General features: G+C 39.9%; 1 protein-coding gene across 2 annotated transcripts in view; it reads right to left on the reverse strand.

The window, feature by feature from the left end:
* Nucleotides 1–756: 756 nt before the first annotated feature.
* Nucleotides 757–23,936, reverse strand: part of LOC128856876 (uncharacterized) — a 34,581-nt gene continuing 11,401 nt past the window's right edge. Inside the window, exons 3-5 of one of the 2 annotated variants that reach the window (XR_008453870.1) lie at nt 16,258–16,369; nt 6,253–8,964; nt 757–6,188 (exon numbers count right to left, since the gene is read on the reverse strand). Coding sequence is in view for 1 of the 2 variants with exons in the window: in XM_054092294.1 (XP_053948269.1) it covers nt 6,835–8,964; nt 16,258–16,369 (2,242 nt within the window). In the remaining variant the exon portion in view is untranslated. Of the gene's footprint in view, nt 8,965–16,257; nt 16,370–23,936 lie in introns of both variants that reach the window. The other variant, XM_054092294.1, reaches the window with a different exon arrangement.

Below are 23,936 nucleotides of genomic sequence, written 5' to 3' on the forward strand. Positions count from 1 at the left end.
ATTTCGAATATAACCAATTATAATAGGAATGCTCTCTCGGTTTTATCGAACGCATCGGTGCTGTCACTTCTTTAAGTAGTTCTGCCGTTCTTGTCATTGCTGCTGTTGGTCTATCGCCTTCGCGCTCTCTTTACTATATGTATAGTAGCTGAGAAAGCTACACTGATGTCCGGCGCTGTTGTTGCTAAAGTTGATGTAGATAATGCTGTTGTTTCTGATTGTCAGTATACGAATGCTCTCTCGGCTTTTCGCATTTTAGTTCATAAAATCTACATGAACAGAATCGAAATAGTTGTTTAGGTATTTTAATCATGTGCGATAGTTTTTCTACTTTTCGTTGCAATTAGTATCTAAGAAGCTTGTGCTCATAGACTACTAACCAATAAATAAATAAATAGATAAATCAATCGTCCAGGATGGAGCGCTTTCACGAAGTTCTTTAATCAATACGAAGATGCAAATCTTTCTCCCTTAAGGGGCATAAAAGCAGACTTTATTCAGCCCGTTTAATACTTACTGTTGTATTTGTATGGTATTTGATTATCCCCAATGTGTTTTATAGGCATTCTCAGTGCATAATAAAGTAGCGCAATAAAAATAAAATATTTCAAGGCCTTGAAAATTACAGAATTCCTCATAAATAAAACACAATAATTAAAAACTCAACAACTCACATAGCAGCGAATTGTTTTTCCAAACAACAAATTCTGGAGCCGTGCCCCTGCCCACTTAATTGCCACCCAACTGCATGAGAATATAAGTGCGTCAGCGGTAATTAATTTAATTTCAGTTTTATTTATCATAATTATTATTAATAATAATAATTTGTTTCAAGTTTAAATAACAATCACATTTACTTTGTCCAATTTTTTGGTTTATTTGATTTTCCATTCACAAAATTAACCCTTATGTTGTTTGCTTACATTTCGCATTTCGCATTTTGCATTACGCATTTGGCATTTAATACATTTTGAATTGTGTATTTTCATTTTCTTTTGTTTTTGTTTCTGTTTTTTATTTGCTCAATTTTTTGTGCGAACTCATTATCGCCATCAAAATCATCCGTTATGAATTAATAACTACTTATTGTTAAAATTTAAAAATTTATGTACGTAATAAACACTTTTTATTTATTTATTTTTAATTTTTTTGTCATTTCTCACCCATTCTTGTAACATAAGAAAACGCCTTAATATGTAGCTGCGTTTGGAGCGAGTGAATCGCGCGGCTCGCCGTCTCAATATAATTTTGCTGTTGTATTTTTAAAGAGAATTCTCTCATGTCATAGCCTTGGAGATTTCCTTTTGCTAACGGGAAACGTTTCTCAATGTAACATTAATAGTTTTTTCTTTTTACGCTGAACAATTTTTTCTCCTACCTCTTTCTTGTTTCTCTTTTTCGAGTTTTTTTGTATGACTTCATTACTCTATTTGCTCTATTAATTGCCGTTTTTTTATTTTCTTTCAATATTTCTTGCTGCTACTTTTGCTTTCATTCGCTTTCCTTTTTGCAAATAAAATTGTCTTTAAATGTAAACTTTTTGTAAAATGTAAAAATCGGCACATTTTCATTCCTTTGCCTAGTTATTTTAAGTGTGTGTGTGTGTATATATATTGATTTGCTCATTTTATACTAATTTTCTGTTTAATATCGCCTAAGTGAATTATAAGTTTCCCCGAAATATTTACTTCATTTCTTTCATTCTATTTGTTTTTTTGTTTTTACATTCTATCAGTTAGCGGAATAGTACAATAGAATAGACATTTAAATAGGGTGTTATTCAAGTATTCTAAGGTGAGCTTGTATCGATAGATTGGAATAGCGGTAAGTCAATGGTTGCCTCCACTTCGGTGGTGCTTTTCAACATGACAGAGTCTTTCTACTAGCATTTCAAGTGTGAAAGCTTAGCTCTACACTCACTCTCTCGAAAGTGAAAGCACAGAACTTATTCTCACTATTCGAAGTTCCGCTGTCGTTTTAATAAATTTATAGTTTGGATTCAATAAATGGCTGACAAAATTTGGCTACTTTGTTTTGGTACTAACGTTCAACAAATGAACACTGTTTCACTTGAAAGAATTCCTCAGGTTTGATTTCCTCTATTACTAGACATCTAATAAATACTCGTATGTCCTCTATTTCGAGCTATAATATTTTGCAAATGCGATTTACGTAATCCCTAAGCGCAAATATAATGAAACTTGCTTGGAATTCTATAAAACTACTTGCCAACTTGCTAATTAAAGGTCTCACATAAGTAAGTATTGGTGTGTGGGTGTGTGTGTGTGTACGTATGGATGTGTAAGTTTGTGGCAATTGAGTGACAGAAACTTCTTTAGCGGCCATTTCTCTGTAAAATGTTTTGGCTACTGTGATTGGCATGCATTTTCTCAGTTCTTGATAAGATTTCTGGCTAAATGTCTGTATACTTTGTTTATTAATTATCAATTATTATTATTTCTTTTTTTTTTGGATTAGTATATGATTTTGATGACTGATTCTTTAATATTTGAGTATATCTAGGTGTTTATGAATGTGTATATTCCGTTACGACTATATATTGGCAATTCTCATTCCATCCCTTTTCATATTTTTTTGGGTATTTCCCCTCTTTAAACGGCTACTGCATGCATCATATTTTTATTGTTAAGCATTTTCTTCGGTACTGTACAGTAAATGCTTATGAACTGTAAATATCTATAAGTAAACTATGGCAAGCAAAAACTCGCGAGTCGCACCTTTCTTCGCGCTATAACTTGACTTAGTGGATCCTAAACAAATTCGTAACGAAATTTCCTCAGAGGAAATGCTTTGTGTCTGAAAATTTCTGCAATTATAAAAAAAATAAATAACTGGCGCGTACAGTTCTGTGAGGTATTTGACCTTCTCTTCGGTCTATCTCTTATTTGTGGTGTGCGTTTTGATGTGGGGCCACAAATGGAGAGACCTACAGTTTTAAGCCGACTATGAACGGCAAATGGTTTTTGAGGAGATTTTTAATGGTAGAAATACACTCGGAGGTTTGCCATTGCCTGCCGAGGGGCGACCGCTATTAGCAAAAAATCTCTTTGTTTAATTTTTTGTTTCATGTACGGAGGTTCAAATCTATGTTCTTCGAATGGTTGGGACCAACCCATTTGGCTACGACGGCCACCGACAATTATAGTAAAACCAAAATCGAGTCGCACTTCACTACGGAGCATCAACTAAATCGGTGCTTACCGACTCGCTGCATTCCGAAGCCTAATACCGTATTGTAAGAGAAAAATCAAACCAAAAATTTGAAGTGAGATATTATAAAATTAAAAAAATAGTGGTTTACAGGATGATGCAGCTGAAAGTTGAAAAATAGGTATAACTTTGTCTCGACGTAATTGTGGATGAATTTTATGATGGAACCAAAAAAACAATGTACAGTGTACGAAGTTTTAGTGCTCGTGTTTTTATTTCATAAGCTCAACCCCGCCTTAGCAATAAACAACAACAAATAAAATTGATTTATGGCTTTTACTTATGTCAGCGAGCTGGTAGCCCTGCAACTAGCTAGTGTGCATTGTGGCCTCGCCATATCCGAATTGCAGCGTCGGTCGACGAAGATATCTCCTGACAAATCGAGGAGAGACGAACAGAACGCAAACGGAGACGGTCGCCACACCAGTAGTGGTGTGCAACTAAGTTTTAAAGGATTTAAAACATATAGTAATACTAGTGTCAAATTGTACTGAGTATTTGTGTAACGAGTTTCATGTGAAAGCGTCATCATTAAGTGTCGTTTCTTAGTTTGCGTAATTTCGTCGAAGTGTAAACAAAAAATTTTTGTGCCTACAAAACTTCATTCGCGGGAAGCATTGCTATTTTGCTTCCATCTGAAGAAAAGTGCAGCGGAAAGTTATCGGATGCTGTGTGAGGCTTGCGGTGAGAATGCTCCATCAATTTCAACCTGCGAGTACTGGTTCCGACGATTCAAAAGTGGTGACTTTGACACAGCCGACAAGGAGCGCGAAGGAAGGCCACCAACTTTTGAAGACGCCGAATTGGAGACAATTTTGGACGAAGACCCGTGTCAAACCCAAGAAGAACTTGCGACAACGTTAGGCGTGACTCATCAAGCCATTTCAAAGCGGCTGAAAGCCATTGGAATGGTCCAGAAAGTCGGAAACTGGGTGCCTTACGAACTCAAACCAAGGGATATCGAACGCCGTGTCACTGCTTCCGAAATGCTGCTTCAACGATACAAAGCGAAGTCGTTTTTGCATCGCATTATTACTGGAGATGAGAAATGGATTCACTACGACAATCCGAAGCGCAAGGCAGCGTATGTTAAGCGTGGCGAACCCGGACCATCGACGCCAAAGCCAAATATCCATGGCAGCAATGGCAGCATGCTCTGCGTTTGGTGGGACCAGAAGGGAATCGTTTACCACGAACTACTGAAAAGTGGTCAGACGATAAACGGAGCACTCTACAGACAACAACTTATGCGGTTGAAGCGAGCAATTGCGGAAAAACGTCCGGAATGGGAAACCAGACATGAGACATTGATCTTTCATCATGACAATGCTCGGCCGCATGTCGCACAAGTGGTCAAAACCTATCTCGATGGTAGCGGATGGGAAGTTCTACCCCACTCGCCTTATAGCCCAGATCTTGCACCATCAGATTACCATTTGTTCCGGTCGATGCAGAATGCCCTTACGGGAGTGCGTTTCACTTCGGTTGAAGGTATCCAAAATTGGCTTGATGAGTTCTTCGCCTCCAAAAGCGAGCAGTTTTATTGGGACGGAATCCATGCATTACCAGAGAAGTGGGAAAAAGTTATAGCTAGTGATGGACAGTATTTTGGATAAAATAATTAGGTTGTACCAATTTTTAACAATAAATTTTTGAAATGGAAAAAAAACCTTTAAAACTTAGTTGCACACTCATATGTTTATATATATACGTTTATTAGTTATATATACTTTTAAATAAAATTTGGTGAAATCTCAGAAAAACCTTTAATTTTAGTATTGTGGACACTTGTGGACCTGACACTTATCTGTCGTTATTTCGACCGCAATTGGAAGTCATCTTCCTGAAGAAAACGAAATATTTGGTCAGTTTATAATCAATCAAAACAAAGTTTTGTAAACAATAAAAGTTGGAAAATAATATGTCGAAAAGAGGGTAGAAAAAAAGAAAAATCTGCAATGAGATGCGTCACTTCACCACTTTATTCTGTCAAATTTAAAGAGCGCTGAATAGGAGGTGACGAATGGGAGTTAAGCGCAATCCTCTCTATTCCCTCAACTAACTTTATTTTGGAAACTTTTTAGTACTTTTACCAGATTAAAGAGTTGTCACTTTTATGCAGAAAAGGGCATACATACATATTTTCTTAGAAAACTATGTATTGTTTTAGTGGTGGTGCCAAACCCTTGAGGAAAATAATATGCAATTACCATCGATTATTATCTGCCGTTTTCGGTCCGACGAGATTTTCGTTATATCTTCTGCACACAAGGCTCGAAATTGCAAATTCTACAATCCACTTTTGGAAGTTGCAACTTTATTCAGGCCAAAACATTTTCTCTAGGTTTGGCATCGGGTAATTTTGATAGCCAAATTAAATGTTCAGAAACTGTTTTTTTTAGATATTTTGGCATATTTTCTTGGGCACTTTTACGCAGGCTCAACGTTGGAGTTTTCAAAAACGGAGTGGTAATCAGTTTTACACCTTTTCCAGATACTTTTTGGCGCGCTTTGACGACTTACGAACGTCTGCTGACGAACTTCCGTCAAGAAATCGAAGTGCTCTATTTTCTTATGGTGAAAAGCACATCCTTTTATTATTTCATGCTTTTTTTGGAAGTGGAAATTTGCATTCTTGCCATTTAGTACTTTCCCATTTTTTTTAGTAAGAACCATTTTTTACTTCTCGCAGATCCCTGCCATTAGCTTTAAACCGTTACTTCCTAAAACCTCCCATTGGAATATTTTTTCTGCTTCTTAGGTCCTGCTTACGACTAGTGTTGAACAAGTTTTTCTCACAAAACTAAAATTCATTAATTTACCGGATCATGCAATTTTGACTAGATTTGCAATTACTTGATTGACATCATTCACGATGCAACTTTCTTCCATTTTTTCTTGCGGCAAATAAGTATGTAACCAATTTTCCGGATCATTCACTATAAAGTCGCTAGTCCCTATGAGTTCAATAGTCAGTTTTAATGATGTCAGTGTAAACTTTATACGATGACTAATACCCACTTGAAAATCAAAGCGATTGATTCCTCTTCTTCTATGCCTCTTCATCTACTCTCCATTCCATTATTTCATTCTCTGTCTGCCTACTATGTGTCCTTATTGTGGAAATATGCGCTCCTTAAATCTTAAATTTTGTGTTTTTTAATTTTCTATACCCCAGTTTTACCCATCTTTTTATTCATCGCCATTTCCGGACTAGCTTTTCTTGTGGAGAGTTCATACTTAAAATTGTTTGGTTTGTTATCGTTTATAAAAGAGACCACTGGCTTTTTGACTAAGTATCGTAAAAACTTACAGGCTAACATACAAATACGCGTTTTTACTTGCTAAATATTCTAAATCATTTTATTGCATACTTCCCTCCAACAGCTTCCCGCCGCCACTGCACATTGGCGTGAATGGCTCAATTGGTTCGTTCGTTGCATTGCTCGAGAAATTCGACATAACCGTTATGTGTTCCACGCATCCTTTGAAGTTCCATAAGCCAATTGTTGCCACAACTACGAGTACATCACTTGTAATGGGCAAACTGTAGAGTAACTTAGCTCATGGCCTGTAGAGAGTAGTTGGTGCTCAACATACGTATTAACTACCATTGACGTCCACGACAAGGGGTAGTGGACCACCGCAAATACCCCCGTTCACACTATTTATGCCGTTAATAGCACTAACGCCATTGGTGTAGTGTACGGGTGAGGAAAGCGGTGGCGATTCTGGTGGTGTGAGTGGAGTTTGTGGCACCTTTCTAGTACCCGCGCTGTCTTCGGTGTTGGGAGCCGCAGTTGGGTCGCGCTCAAAAGGAGCTGCTAGCATCTCGTCTCCATTAATCGTTTCGTGACCATTTACATCGATACCATCGGCACCATTCTCTATGATATTTCCATTGGTGGTGTCGTGGCCTTTTCCATTGGTGAGTAGTACTTGGCAATGCTCAGTTGCTGATGAATCTACGGGATTGTGGCTTAAGATCTGTTTCAATTTCAACTGTGCCGTTATGGACTCTTCTTCGGTGGTAGATGTGTTGGTGGTGGTTGTCGCGTTCTTTGTGGTAGCCGTGTTGTTGTCATTTAAGTCAGTGGCAATCGGTGGCGGGGGTGGCGAAGGTGGTGGCAGCGAGTCTAATTGGTTACTCTCAATACCGACAAGGTCTCCCAATTGTTTTATTTCTTCGGTGGATGGTGGATCAGGCAAGCTAATGATGCTATCGTAGCCATAATTGCAAACTATTGGCTGTGGAAATGCATGATGAGCTTCATCGCCTCCATTCATGAGCTCTTCATTGTCACTTTTTCCATCATCATCTTCTTCCTCACAGTTTTCTTCCTTTATGGTACATTCAGAAATGGGAAGAATTGTGCTGTGGTCTGTTTCATTGGGAGCTGGTAACTCTGCCTTTTTTATGGTATCTTCAGAAATGGGAAGAATTGTGCTGTGGTCTGTTTCATTGGGAGCTGGTAACTCTGCCTTTTTTATGGTATCTTCAGAAATGGGAAGAATTGTGCTGTGGTCTGTTTCATTGGGAGCTGGTAACTCTGCCTTTTTTATGGTATCTTCAGAAATGGGAAGAATTGTGCTGTTGCTAGCTTCATTGGGAGCTGGTAACTCTGCCTTTTCAAGCGCATTCTCTCCATTGTGGTCAATGTTAATGTCATTAGAGACTGACAACTCTGGCTCTTCATTCACATATTCTGATAAATTGTTGTTGTTTATGCACTCCTCACTTACCACCTGATTGGACATGCCACTTTCTATTTCTGCCTCTTCTTCAGTGTGTATGTCTACTGCTTGCTCTTTTGATTCTACTTTTTCTTCTTCCATCTTGACTTCAGCTTCAGCTTCTGCTTCGCCTTCGACTACTTCATTCACCCCTACTTCTGTTCCCAACGCAGATTTTTGTGTTGGTGACATCCGCTCAGCAGCAATTGAAGTCTCCGCGACAATATTACCTGCCTCAGCATCGATCTCACTTGCATGGGACGTTTTCATATCACTTTTCTGTATTATCTGCTCAGTGGGTTGCTCATCATTAGACAGCTCATTGCAATTGACGCTGTCCTTGGCCATCGTAGTTGCGGCATTTCCCTGGGAAGCCGGCGAATGTTCGAGACAATGCCCATTCTCTGACCTGTGGTCATCATCCTCGGTCGCATTATGGGCGGCGGAATGTGTAAGCGGCATATTTGTAGTTGGCAATGCCGCTGCGCACGTGGTCGACTCTATGGTGTACAGCTCTTGGTTGCCGTAGGAGTATCGTTTGTTCGAGTTAGTTGAAGATGTGGAACTCAAATCGGACTGCGACAGACCGGTATTAGAATTGCGTACGAGACTGAATTTCTCTTGTGCGCGTGCACCGGCTGCTTCGGCTCTAAAAGAGTGAGGCGAAACAGAGGGTTCTTCCAGTTCCACGATTTGGTGTAGGCTACGTTCGGGTATTTCTTCAATGCAGCTGGGTGGCTGCTGTTGTATAGATTCCGGTGGTGGTTGGTGGATTTGTATCTCCTCGAGATTTCGCAAAACCTTCTCATCCTCTGACCTCAAGGAAGTTGCGGCCGCAGCTGCCGGTAGTGTTTCATAGATAGGACGGGGATCCTCGGTAGTTGGGCTGCCCGGAATGCTTTTGGAGTCGACCCCGCGAGCAACCTCCACGACGAATACGCCATCTTTCTCGGAGGTATTGTAATGCATTGTAGTTTCGCGAGCGACTCGTGAAATATCCTAGAAGATGTAAGCAAACAAATGAAGACGTTATTGGGGTTACTTGACATGGAGACGGATTATGTTGCATTAGAAATAGTATTTCAAGGAAAAAAAGCATACACACTTACAAATGTTATGCAGTCAGGTGCATGCACACATTAATCAATACATTTTTATTAACTTTATGTATATTTACACACACACGAATAAATGGATAAGTGCGCCCGATAGAAGATGAGGAATTGAAAAATATGAATGAATGAAAAGAACTCTCAAATAGAACATTTTTGCATGTAATGAGCTTGAAAACTTAAAATGGTAATACAAAACACAAATATTGTTAGGATGAATTTTTGTATAACAATCTGGTAGATAATTTCATGAGATTTATTTTTTAAACATGATATCCCTCATACATATGTCCGCCGCCGCTGCGAATTACAAAGTTCATTCGTAGACTATTTTTTGCAATGAATCTGAATGATAACTCTAAGTGAGCAATATCAGCAAAAAATCCGACAAATTGTTAGAGTCTATTCTCTTCGGCATAACATTTCTTTGTCTGGATTATGGTTTTGAATCTGAAAAGTAAGATTAGTGTGAAAACTAGCAATAACTGCTCACTCAGAAGGCCGATTAACTTTTTTTAATTAAATTTCCACAATTTCGAAGCGTTGTTCTGGCGTTAAACGATTCATGATGATTTGCCAAATCTTACTCAACAAAAATTTCTTGTCCGAAAAAGATGGTTTTATGAGAAGATTCTACATTCCTCGTTGTTTCGACGCCACTCGATAGCAGTTTCCTCTTTATTATTTCCTATAGCTTAGGCGTTCGTGAGCTTACCTTGTGTTCGTACGTTCAGCTGCGCTCGTTGCTAGACGAACAATTTCCTTTAACATATGTGGCTTTTGCTAACAAAGCAATATTTTTTTAGGATTTATAGGATAATATGACATAACAATGTTCATGGAAATTGAAAAATGTCTGGCTAAGGACGTCGACAATATTAAATTTGACGAGGATGGTGGTGCGATGGACGAACTTGAGTCTTACTTGGGAAAGCAAAGTGAAGACGAAAATTCTTTTGAACACTTTTTTTAAACGATATTGATATTGTGGGCCGACTACAAGTTTTCAAAATTTTTATAAGTGACGTTATATGTAAATGGATAAATTATTCAGCGGAGGAATGTCGAAATCAACCAACGCTCGTGTATTAATTCCACTGATGTCACTCCTAAGTGGTTTCATAGAGGGCTCTAATGTGCAATTTGAATACAGATCTTGAGACATGATGAATGTATATGACCTCTTACTATTAATCTCCGAACTTGAATCCTTCTAGGGGTGAAACTGTTAACTCCAAACTGGGTACCTCACAAAGTGGGAAAGCCCAGTTGAAGGAAAGGGATCAAGAGAAGAGGGTAATCTGGCTCTCCTAGACGGGCTGGTTCTAAGGCTGATAACCTTGTACTAGTCGTCATTGTCGCGAATCCACAGAAACTGGTACTATTAAAATATACAGAAAGGAGAAAGTCTGCAAAGGACTGAAGTGCTAATGGTGATGCAGCTCAAAGGAAAGAAACATTCGCTGAGGAAATTGAAGCCTTGATTGTTATGTTAGTCCTAACAGCTCCCATGGAGAATAATCACCTCACATGCGCAGAGTTATTTGATGCATCCCACTCTGGGTCTAAATATCTTTCTACTCAAATCTGATTCAAGCGTACATACAGCTTACAGCAGACGGATTTGCTCCACTAAGGAATTTTTATTTAGAAATGTCGGAATAATTATACATCTGGGTTCTATATGACCATTGACCGGCACTTGGTTTTTTTCAGAGGCAGACGCGGTTTTAAAATATGCACGACCAACAAGCCAAATGCCAAAAAAGCTTGGGTGGTGACAATAAAATTGATGGTTTGGTGCGTGACTACCATTCGGAAGTGCGTTGGCTCGAATATCAGTGCATGAAACACAAAAATGGTAAAAGTTTTTCTAATAGCGGTCGGCCTTGGCCGGTAGCAAACCACCCGATTGTATATCTGTCTTCAAAACATAAAAAACAAGCATTTAAATGATTAAATAAATATTCATTTTTATTATATGGTGTGAGGGTCTAGGTGCAATCTGGCGTAAGTTTAAAGGTGGGTGTCACCGTTTCAGCGAAGAATGTTAAAAAAGCTTTCCACTCAAGCTTTCGAAACTCTTACACGTTTTACATTACTTCCTTTCCTTTCCGCAGTCTTATACTCGTCCTATTTTTAACGAGTACTCATCTATTCAAGTAATATTTATTTATAAAAATTTGTTCCAGCGTCTGCAATGCGGCCTTTGGGCTTCTTAATCCGTCATTTTTCACCTTCTCTAAATATTCATGGTTCTGCATGTATTTGTGTGCGTACCCATCCAGTAATGCTAGCACTTGAATGCTGAGATAACACAAATATACGTAAACACACTAATGGATGTCACAGTTTTCAAGCTCCGGAATATTGAATATTCGCATTTTCCTCGCACTGACAAAAGTCATTCGAAATCAAGAAAAAAATATGCAGGCAACTAGGACAGGGCAACAATGAATAAAATTATGTACATTTATGTATTTGCAAGCAACCGACTCTGGTAGAAAAGGCGCTGAACCACCCGCGTAGACACAAATTTACAACATCCAAGTGCAGAGAGAGGAAAAGAGATAGACGGAGAGTAGTAAAGGTAGCATAAATGACTTTGAATGTCAACAACGATATTAAGGACAAAGTCACCGACATCGACTACAACAACAACAACAATGAAAATGACAACAAGAACAATTACGGAATATGTTAAATACAATAACATTAACAAGCAAACAACAACGGCAAATACAGTACCAAGAAAGGCAAGAATAACAAAGACTACGATAACGACAAGAAGAGCAAACAAATAAGAATAAGTGCAGAAAAAGTATGTAGAAGAAGAAGTAAAACAAACAAACGTACGTTGTTGAACCGTTTGCGTGCATAGTTGGGTGTGAGCGTGCGTGTGTATGTATCTATGTACGTGTGTGTAGGTGCAAATGGGCTTTTTTTCCAAGCCAATCGACTGTCAATTGGCAAATAAACCCCAGCAAATCTTTTAATGCCCAACAATTGTTGCCGAGCATCGAGAACAACACACATTTTCGCCCTTCACCTACACAACACAACAACAATAACAACCACACGTAATGCTCAATACTCACATACTGAACACTCAACACCCTACAATCAACGCCCAACATCGAACACTTACGTGTCGCTCTTCAGTCTCAACGATCAAATGATTGTTTTTCAAAGTCATCTTCGTGACAGAACCATTTGGACGTGCAAAGTTGCCTTGGACGGAGTTGTTGGATAGATTGGCTTGAGTTTTCGATTTAATGTTGTCGCCTGAACTTAGTGTCGATGGTACAGAGTGTGAAGAAGGTGTTGCAACTGGCTCCCCAGCCAGCAAAAGCAATACTTCATTCGTCTTCTCATCGACACTGACGCATGTGGCATCACTGACGCCACTGGCACCATTACACAAAATGTTGTTTGCATTCATACTGGACGGTTTAATGGTATGGGACTCGTCAAAATTCGAGTGCGTAATTTCATTCTGCATCGCTTTAAAGCAGTCTCCATTAGAGGGGTTTTCGGTAGAGGACGGTAATTGTTGTTTTGGAATGGAAGTCACTGTGTCGATGTTGGACTGAAACGTACAGAGCAAATAGATGAAAGAGAATGAGATGAAGTTTTTTTTTTCTTTTTAATCATATGAATGAAGCATGAAACTATGGATAATAATGTGATGTATTAGTAGGAATAACAGGTTTAGGCCCCGCTTCCTCTCTACTTGTATTTTGTTTTTATTCTTACAACTGGAGGGATCTAGAATTTTAAGTCGGTTGTAAGTGGCACACGGTTTTAATGAGATCTTTCCTATGATGACAATACGCCTGATTGGGCCTCTATTATTACCTGACGAGGGGTGGTAGTTACGAGTGTTGAGAAAAACTTTTTAATTTCATATCCGCGCACACACTCGGCTAGTGTTGGCAAACTTTTCAGGGAAAGGGAAGCTGATGACGCAATTGTTTTACGCCATCTCATCTCTCATGCATGCAAATCACATGAACTGATTTATCATCGCGTTCTCACGAGTTATAAGCCTTCGCAGACGCTCAAAGCGAGAATAAGACAACACATTTTCATACCCTTGACCCCATTTATCTCTCGTTCAACGAAGGCTTACTCATTTTTCAACAATAATATCAATAACATTGGCCAACAATTTAACGAAGACAACCAACAACATGGCAGCCGCATTTGCTTTTGCTTCTGTCAATAACTCTAATTCTTAAAGAGAGAGGGCTGAATAGAGCTGCAACAAATTTTAAATTTCTATAACTTTCAGATTTCCAGAAATCGCTGCTGCAAATATACCAACTAACGAGAGTTAAAACTACAGACAGGCTTCTGTTAGAGCCATCGAACCAAAGCGCATCAGACAGAACTGGCAAAAACCCGCGCCTGCGGCAGAAATAGGTTTGGAAAAGTTTAGGTTCGAACCACATGAAATCTAAGGCAATGCAAATGGCAGCTCAGCTGAAAGTACGCAACACAACTTACAAACTTAAAAATTAAGTATTTAAATATTATTAACGCTTCTCTCTGCAAGGCTCTTTCGACCAAACTAGTTTTCTATTTGTGGGTAGTGTATTGATGTCGTATCATAAATCGAGCTTTTTAGACTAATTCACCTTCCAAATGGTACTTTAAATTAAAGAAAGTTTATTTTATTTTCAGTTATGTCATTGGCCGTTATGTGTGTACAAAATACATTCGACTACTGCTACCTAAAAGTGGACCCTTGCAATTCCAGATAGGACGCGGCCAGTTGCCGAATTCCGTCACTCAAGGAACAAAGTTCCCATCGAGTTGTTGTTGTTGAAGTGGCTGACCTCTATTTTACTACCGTGTTCATGTGTAATGCCTTGTTGTTGGATTTTTTCTTGTTTTTTGTTTTAGTCAGATCTATTTCGAGAGATTCAAGTATAATAGTAAATTTTCTGGGAAATGTCTGGGATTTCATTAATTTGCTGTAGGAAAGGCTTACCGAAAGAGCGAAGTCTTGCGCTAACTAAACCTGGCTATTCGCATAAATAGTGGAAAATACTTTCTTTCACACTCTCCGCCTGACAGCTTTTGCAGATAAGATTGCAAGGAAGGCCAAGTCTGACTGCATGATTCCCTACCTTCCAGTAACCTGTAAGGATTGCAGTGATATGTGAAATGTTTGACCGAGAGCATCCTAACAGATGATTTGTCCTCTAGATGTTGCACGACGGCCATATATTTCTTGTTGTACGAGTAGTGCATATAGCTAATTGCTTCCACCTTACTTCGGCTAACGCATAGTAGTGTAAAGCAATAGCTGTTTTTATTGTGTAGAATAGGGTACCCACTGCCACAGCCCCTCACGACGACAAACTACGACAACCGCGAAGGAGAGATCATACAAAATGTCAAATGGCTCCAAAAAGTCAAATCGCATGTTTATGGTAGCTCATAGCTACGACACTAAGGTTCGATACACAATACATAGTTCAGGAATATCCTCTGAAACGTGACTAACTAACAATCCAGTTCTAGAGAGAGGAAGTTTCAAGAACACCTTGCAGTGTCATCCACGGTTGTCAGATGCAAAAGCGCGTAACAACGCAGTAAGGATAGTAGATGTAGAACAGACCAAAACTTCAGGCAATAAAATTGGTATTGGGAATGACTTTAAAATCTTTTTATATTTCCATCAACCCGCTGATCAACCACTACCGCAGAGATCACAAGGTACGTTAAGCCAATTGGGGGCAAATCATGCAGTCAAATGTTTCGCAGAGCATGCAGATATGTTGGTTTTCCAAAGTCTGTAGATCTCAGCTAAACGCTGAATGACTTCAGTAAAGCTTATAAAGTCCCTTATCGAATTTCAAGCGACCAAACTCTTTGCGCATAATTGACATGGATGTATCTAATGGATCTTCGTGTTCCCCACACATCTCACACCAAGCCAAGTCTTTAATACCAATCCTTTTAATCAATAATTTATACACACATCCCGTTGCTCAACCTACGCACGAACTTGGCTCCGATTAAGTCGAGTATCATATGGATTTGTACTAAGAAAATTGTACTGCTCTTCAAACAAAAACACTTTGCGCTCTTGAAACTTTAATTGGGCCACCTTGTAAAATAGCGTGACGCTGTTTCGCGACTATAAAGCAGCCACTCGTGAACAATTAGCAACAAAATGTCTAGACCGCATGGAAACTGTACAAGTAACTGAAAACCGCAGCGTGAAAAGAACTTTCGCCAAAAATAAAAGTGGGCGCGCGAAGAAGTGCTGGCATAAACGAAACTATTCGAAAGAGCAAACTGGGTAGCCAAAAACAAGTTCAGAAAAACATTGGTCCTAGCAAATTGAAAGATGTGCACCAGTGTGGTGAATAAAACCACTACCAATAACAAAAGCAAATTAATGCAGTGAGTGTTGGCTGAATGTCCTTTAAATTTCATCCAGCAACTGTCAAGTATACACCAGGCGCTGGTAATGAATTTGGTGTCTGGTAACCGCAACCTGCGCCATTCTGCCAACAGCAGCAATCACGAACTCACAATCAGACCGAAACGGAGATTTAATTTGCGAGTTACGTAGAGATGGTGCAATCAGCTATTATGCTTGTGTGTGTGTATGTGTGTATGTGTTTGTGTGTGTTTATCGTTTTGACCGCCTGCTGCTTGTACGACTTGTCTGTTTGCGCGCGTCTGCCCCACACTTCGGTGGTATTTTCTATCTCCGTTTTAATTAAAGTTTCAACCTCCAACCAGCTGTCAGATTATGGTGGAACAAGAAGAACCACATAAACAGTCAGTAGTCGAAGTGAACTTTACTATAGCTGGAAAAAGTTAGGACACAGGCCGCCTGCCTGCCACCCTAGTCACTATAGACACACACACACATGCATACATACGGGAATATTTACATGTTGACAAAAATTTTAATTTTCTGCACTTCCTGGGCTTTCATCATTTCAGCCGAGCAGCTAAAGTAAATTGTAAAATATTTTTAATTTCGCTTCCCAAGATGTCAGATGGAGCGGAACTTTCGGTTAGCCACAATAAGTTGTTGGAATTTGCAGCACCACTTTAGAAAACTCACTTCAGTGTCATTTTTAGAAATCATTTTATTTCTATTTTTCAATATTAATTAAAGAATGTCGGGTGTTGAGTATCATTTAATTACCTCTTCCTGTGAGTTGCCACCGTCTCCGCCTTTCTTGCCATTTGCAACATTTCCATTCGTTTGATTGGCTTCTGGACTATTCGGTGAACCATAGATACTTATACAGAGGCACCTGTGCAAAAAGAGTTTACAATGAACATTTTTGAAAAAATTTTTAGTAAAATTGTTGGATATACTACTAGGTAATTACTTTATAAATACTTATCTATCCTAGGGAGCCCAAATACCCTTAATGCTTCTTATTAGAAAATTTATGCAAAATAAGTTTATATTCTAACGGTGGCTAGAAGCACCTACAAAATGCATTAGGACAGTTCATTATTAAACGGAAAAGACTCGTCATACATTTGCAAATTATGGTGACAAATATATGCAATTATCTGTTCCAAGGTTTATGCACGGTGATTGCACTTTGTTGTGGGTTGTCTTATTGCCTTAAATACTAATTTATCTTCAAATTAAAATATATCTCATTTTTTCAATTTCCTATTTCTATTTTTGTATTTTTTAAAAAGTAGCTATGATACCATCTTGATTAAATAGTTCCCGAAATATATTCAGAAAAGTTCACAACACGAATTTATAACTCAAAAATGATATTATCGCCTTCAACATACTCCCCGTTAACTGCAATGCATTTATGCCAGCCTTTGATCCAGCTCTGGAAACACTTCTGGAACTCTATTTTCGGTACAGCCATCAGAGCCGCTCTCGATTTTAGCATTACTTCTCGATCAAACAGAAAAAAATCTCAGGGAGCCATATCAAGTGAGTTCGATGGCTGTTGGATGATACTCGTTTCGTCCTTTATCGAAAATTCACGGCAAGACTGAAAACTTTATTTGAGGTCACTCTTCCGCGAAACTTCTGGATTCATTGATGAATCTTATGGGGTCCGGTGGTTCTTTATCCATACTCAGAACATCGCACCCCAATAGCCTAAGTCTGATTATAGAAAACGCCGCACAGCTACAAAGAAAATGACACCGAAAGAAACACCGCAGAGCCCCATTATTGCGGCAGGATAGGAATATTGGGTTGACAATGATTCCCATGGTAGCAATATGCAGACCACAGACGTTGTGCACTGTGATTACACCAACCAGTACTCTCAGGTCCTTTATAATCCTTTGGTTCCTTCACACAGCACTTAGCTACTCAGCAGGATCCCAACTCAGACCAACGTCTTCTATGGGTAGACCTCATTAAGTGGTCAATCCACAGTTGAATCGATGCAGAATGGAACCTAGTGGAATGCTTGCAGAGCCTTCATTAGCCAGTTTTTCTGCCAACTCGTTGCCTGTAATACCGCAGTATCCAGGCACCCAAATAACACAAACTTTGCTGTGCTTGGCAACACTGTCCAGATTTGTCTTACATTCACCGACTAATTTCGAAGAGCAGCGTGGCCAGTTAGCCAGTATGCAACATTCAAAATGGCATAGACTTCGGTTAACAATATCGTAGCCCTAGAACACGCCAAAATAATAGTCCTATCTGACATTTTGGCAAACATTTGTTGTGTATTCGTGTAGCACTGCTATAGTCCATAAAAACTGTGAGCCTCGCTTTCTTTTTTAACTGAAAATTGCTCTTGGTTCATTCGAAACTCTCCACTCACTCGCCTGGTGTCTGGATTGCATACCGTACTCTTAAACCCACGTATCGCCTCCAGTAATGATGCGTTTGATGAATGTCGGACCGCCTGATAACTGTTCGGCCTTGGAAATCGTGTACAGGGTGACAAAAAATAAGTGTATACACCATTTTTTAATGAAAACAATTTATCATTGATAGTAGCTCAAAACAAATTGTGAAATTTTAATAGACAATGTTTCAGTAACATTATATTTAGCCAGTTTCGAAGTGGCCACCTTTAGCACGAATACACAAGCTGAAACGTTTCAAAAAATGTTGGGCTATAGGCCGTAGTTCGTCTACGGTTATGCGATCCCACTCTCGACGCAACGCTTGCTTCAGGGACTCCAAAGTTTTGTGGCGTTTTGCAGAGGCCCTTGCTTCCAAAATCGACCACACGCTGTAATCTAGCGGATTCAGATCCGATGAGTAGGCTGGCCATTCTTGGGAAGTAATGAAAGAGCGGAAATTGGCTTTGCACCACTTTCGTATTGATTTTGGTCTGTGGACTGATTTTGACGATTTTCAACAATGGACGAAGGTCGAGGGGCTTCTGAAGACCAATTTCTGTCGTTTTGAAGATTGTGAGCTTGTTCAACGGTAAACAGCTTCTCATCCGTAAAGACGATTTTTTCCCAGCCCGTACCAGCGGCTTTGCTAGCCTCAGAAGTTCCCTAAAGTGTCCCCGATCGACCTGTGGGCAGAAGGATTTCGCAACTTTGCACGCTTGCACACTAGCCCAGCGCTCGCTGAGTTGATACGAGGCACATCTTCACAGGAGCAGACTACAGGTTCTCAAAGGAACCCTATGCCTATCATTTCGCGGGGAAATCGGCTGATCAGCCCAGCAGCTGGTACCTAGTCGTATTAATTTAGAATCAAAAAGTTTTATCTATCCGCAGTCATACTTTTAGAGCCTTCATGAATGGATTCTTCATTCATTTGTACAACAACACTTTAAGAATTTCAAAATTTCCCAGTCGAGTGTCACATTTCTTAAGATAATTTATTCATTTGGCAACGTAACTGCTGCCACATGCGTTTCGCATTTTACACAACAAATGTGAATGTCAAAAGTTCTGCCCTGACATCAAAAGTTTGCCCATTCACTGATTCAATTTACAAGCTCAAATAGCTGCCAACAATTGTTGCCACAAACCAATGTTGAAAATCCAATTTGGTGGCATTTTCTTTCGCTGGTATTTTATTGTCTTTCATTTCTTAAGCCCCGCACTCGCAATGAAATTTTCTAATCTTCTTAAAACTTTGCCTGTATGTAGAATTTTTGTCTGGCACTACCACAGCAAGTATTTCCGTCATTAGAATTGATTCGAGTGTCTTAACTGGAAAAACTACCACTTCTCACTTTAAACTGAGTTTGTAAGTGACTTTGCGAAAGATTCAATCTCAAACTCGCAACCCACAGCGGGTGCAAGAATGGAAATGTGTGGTTGGCTTAGCCAAGGTGGCACTCATGCGCTCCACCCCCACAAAGTAGAAAAAATATAATTTACTATGTATTTAATGTTCCTAAATCCTTTTTGCATGTGGCAAGTTTAAGTAGCTCACGTGGCAATGCATACATTAGCATAATGAAGACATTATGACAACCATCCGTGCTTGATGCTCGACATACTTGGTACTCGTTTGTATGTCTGTATATGTGAAATGAAATGAGAGGGTAGAGTTAATCTGAGAAAGCAAACCTTCTATTTCTAACTTTGAATTTTCCTAATGATTGAAGAGCATAGCTTCTATGTACTGACATTGCCAAAGCATTTAGTGCAGGGTATTTTCTGTTTGAGTATTGTTTTTTCTTCTTCTTCGCCTTCCCCATGGTTCCTTAGTTGGGGGCGGCCCTCCTCGCACGCAATCTCCACGTTACTCGGTCCTGGGTTATCCCTTCGTTGACTTCGCTTCGCTGCATATCGTTTTTAATAGTGTTTAGCCAGGATGTAAAGCGTGGGCCACGTCCCATTAATGGTAGCGGCTGTGTAATCAATTTCTTTGTTGCATGCTGTTCCGGTCTTCTATAATGTGCGCATACCAGCCCTAGCGCTTTTCTCTCAATTTCTTAATTATTGGAGCCACATGACAACTACCTCTCATGTGTTTATTGCTTATCCTATTCAGTTTTGTTACGTCCGATGCCCATCGTAGCATTCTCTTCTCCGCCACATGAATTCTTGGTTTCTGTTAAGCAGACAGCGGCCAGCATTCTGAGGCACACGTCATTGCAGGTCTAACCAGAGCTTTAGAAATTTTGTCTTTTAACTTATTAGCATCTTTTTGTCACTCAAGACTGACACTGAGCGCGAATTATCGATTAGTTCAATGCAGATGGCTGGTAGGTACGACGCCATAGACATAGCGCAGCGAATAATAATCCAGCGGCTACGTTGGCTGGGTCATGTCGTCCAAATATATACAAACGCTCCGGCTCTGAAAGTATTCGATGCGGTACCAGCTGGTGGTAGCAGAGGAAGAGGAAGGCCTCCTTTGCGTTGGAAAGATCAGGTGGAGAAGGACTTGACTCCACTTGGCGTGTCCAACTGGCGCCGGTTAGCACAAGAAAGAAACGACTGGCGCGCTTTGTTGAACTCGGCCAAAATCGCGTAAGCGGTTATCGCGCCAATTAAGAAGAAGATGGTAGGTAGGTAGGTTGATAGAAGTGGCAATTGGTATTCAAACAAACTCTCTTAGACCGTTGACGATCGATTGTGATGCCACTATCCCTAAGATCATCAGTATAACGATGAGACAAATGAATGATGAACCAAAGTGTCTACACCTAGTGGCATGCGACACAGGACAGTGACACAGAAGATGTCTGACGGATTCTTCCTCCTTTTACGGAGGGCGCTCCAACCTCTTAAATGTCCTTGGCGTCGTTTCCACGCCAGATAACCTGCTAACGCAAATGCTGAACTCAAAAGAGAAATGGGAAGCAGTAAAGTAACATAGAATGGGACCGCAAAGCGGAAATAATGTGAAAGCGAACGAGCTGGAGCATCTAACAGATGCGTCATCCAATAAAGCCATGTTGAAACAAATCTTCTGTGCGGTGACAGACGACAAACTCGAATGCCGGAGGTCAGTCTCAAGACGAACCCAAACAGATGACAAGTTGATTTCGGGCAACGATATTGCAACTTTCTGATAACCCAATGGTAACAAAGAAGTAATGGAGGATATTGAGAGCGTATAACCCCCATACGCAACTAGGATAGAAACGTGGGCACAGGTAACTGGTGTGTCTAAAAACCACAGACGCAGCTCCACCTTTATGAAATGCTTTTAGCAGAATGGATTCGGCCGCGAGGGGAGGAGTATTATAGTGTTACTGGGAGCATGCCCCTTATACTACTGGTGTGACAGCACCTTTGATGATGTTTCTGACGTTTTCGATTTGAAACTACTCTGAGAAAAAAAGAAGAAAAAAATATTCTTCCTCCTCCTCATTATTGCGGCTTCTGCAATAGACGAAATGAGATACTTTCAATCCTTGAGGATTTGACCTTGAAGAGAATAATTTGTGGTCTGTAACATAAAGACGTTTTTCTTTCATCGACTAACTACCGCCTTTGAGTGCTTGACATTCCATTCTGGCCAAATCGTTTTTGTAGCGTTACTTGTCAAACTATCAACTTATCAGTAACTTATCTTGTTCGAAGTCAATATAGATTCTTTCGTAGAAAACTCAATGTCCAGCTGATGGTCTAGCTGGGCTAGAAATCCCTTGACAGGTAAAACTCTTAACGCTTGACCGACTAAACTAAAGAACCAACTTTAAGGTGAACAAAGACTATGACTATACTTTGTTCTTTGCAGAAGCAAGATGTACTCTATTCGTAAGAGAGGTTTCAGCTAAACTGCTGACTGTTGCTAACTTTTCGTGTATGTATGATATATTTCTCCTATACATACATCTCTGTCTCGTGTATTAGTCGCATCCCTAATGAAAGTTTCATTGATATCTAATGCCTATTCTGATGTATCCTATGCATCCCAGGCTTATTCCGCAGTTTTCAGTTAATTTTCGTTCATAAAAATCAGCTAATCAGTGAAGCGTTCGATCGAGTGGGAAATACCAAAAATCATTTACATTTACATAAATAATTTATTTTTCAAATTTTGTATTTTCAATTTCAGCCATGCAAGTCCGAAGGCGTTTTAAATCCATTATAGGCCCATCTGAAAACGGACAATCTAAGCATGAATTGTATAGAATTATAATTTGAATAGAATGTAGAACTATAAATGACCACACCGCAACAACAGTAATACTCGGCATTAAATTGAGAAAATTACTCATCCAAGAGTATCCACCATCAACTCACCTCAAGGAGGTAAGCAAGAAAAGCAACTCGTCCACAACTGTATCGATGTGTCACAAAAGCATCAGTCGTTCGTGTGGTATCGCATTTCCTTCACTTTAATGCTTTCGTTTCCTTTTTTTATTTTTTCTTGGCTCGCACACTTTACCGCACTGTTCTTATTTGCTCTAAAGGAGAAAGCTTTGTTATGCCACACTTCTCCATCTGGCCTTGTTGCCATGCTACACTCCGTTATGGCTAATACAATGAACTTTTCTAATTTTATTTTTTTCATTGCTTCTATGCTCGACTTCGCGTTTAGCATCCCTTTCGGGCTGTTATGTGGCGTGAGGAGCGGACAGAGCATTAACTTACATCACTATCTGTTGCCTTCTATGAACGAGATGTCTTAACCTGCATTTGTTTGTGGTCGGTGTTCAGTTCCCACACTTGCGCAATACACTGAAGCAACGGTAACGACATTGTCCCGTAAATGGTCGTACTCAATGAAAAACTACCGGAGATTTATTGCAGAGGCAATCAATAAGCTGTGCCGGGATGAAAGAACAGATTTGTCAAAGACCAAAATGACGCAGCAGATTTGCCAACGGCGTGAGTGGACAGAAAGCGTACGAAAATGAATGGCATTTTAACTGACGAGATTTTGTACTGAAGACAATTCGACCCTGCCATGAATTGTGGAAGTGCATTCGCTCGAACGCGGATTTGAGCGGGTTTTGAAAAGTTTACGTAAAAACGTTTTAACATGACAATACCCAATTATGCAACGCCACAAAGTATATATATAGATAAAGGGTGGGCCATCGGCTAGTTTCTCATTAAATTGCAAAGAAAATTCAATATTTTACCTAAGTGGCTTATATGCACATAATTTTATTACCATCGCCTTTGCTAGAAAAGTGCGTTGCGGTTCGGGTTGTAAGGAAATGGCCAGGTGCTAATAACTAACCTTAGATCTCGTACTCAACAGAATCTTTGGAGTCTTTTGCTAATAAAAACGCTTTGAGGAAGCAATTGTATTTTTGTTTATTGAGTTTTATAAAGGGATTGAAATTTTTTCACAAATTCTTATACCCTCTTCTTGATAGGCGTGGTAACCGCTTAAGCGATTTTGGCCGATTTTCGTAAAACGCGCCAGACGTTTCTTTCTCGGTCTAACCAGCGCCAGTGAAACCAAGTCTTTTTTCACTTAAGGCTTCCTTTGCTACGACCAGCTGGTACCGCATCGAATACTTTCCGAGCCGGAGCCTTTGTATCCATTCGGAAGACATGACCTAGCCAACGTAGCCCCTGGATCTTTCTTCGCTGCGCTACGTCCATGTCGTAGTAAAACTCATACAGCTCATTGTTCCACCGCCTGCGTTACTCGCCGTTCCCAACGTGCAAATGTCCAAAAATCTTCAGTAGGATCTTTCTCTCAAACACTCCCAACGTCGCTCCATCGGATGTCCACACTTCTACGCCAGTTTTGTTCATCGAGAGAGAAATTTCAATCGCCTTACACATCGATGACATTGACATTATCGGCCGCTGTAAGCGAGATGTCACGGCTGCGCTTTCTGCTATCGAGAAGGAATGATTCCTTCCACGAGTGGGTCTGGCGGTGAACGAGGGTAAAACGAAGTATATGCTGTCTACGATGCGGAGCACACGGCGAGTAGGAACGCACGTCATTGCGGACAACTATACTTTCGAAGTTGTGCC

Source organism: Anastrepha ludens, chromosome 3, assembly GCF_028408465.1.
Source record: "Anastrepha ludens isolate Willacy chromosome 3, idAnaLude1.1, whole genome shotgun sequence".
Taxonomy (NCBI): domain Eukaryota; kingdom Metazoa; phylum Arthropoda; class Insecta; order Diptera; family Tephritidae; genus Anastrepha; species Anastrepha ludens.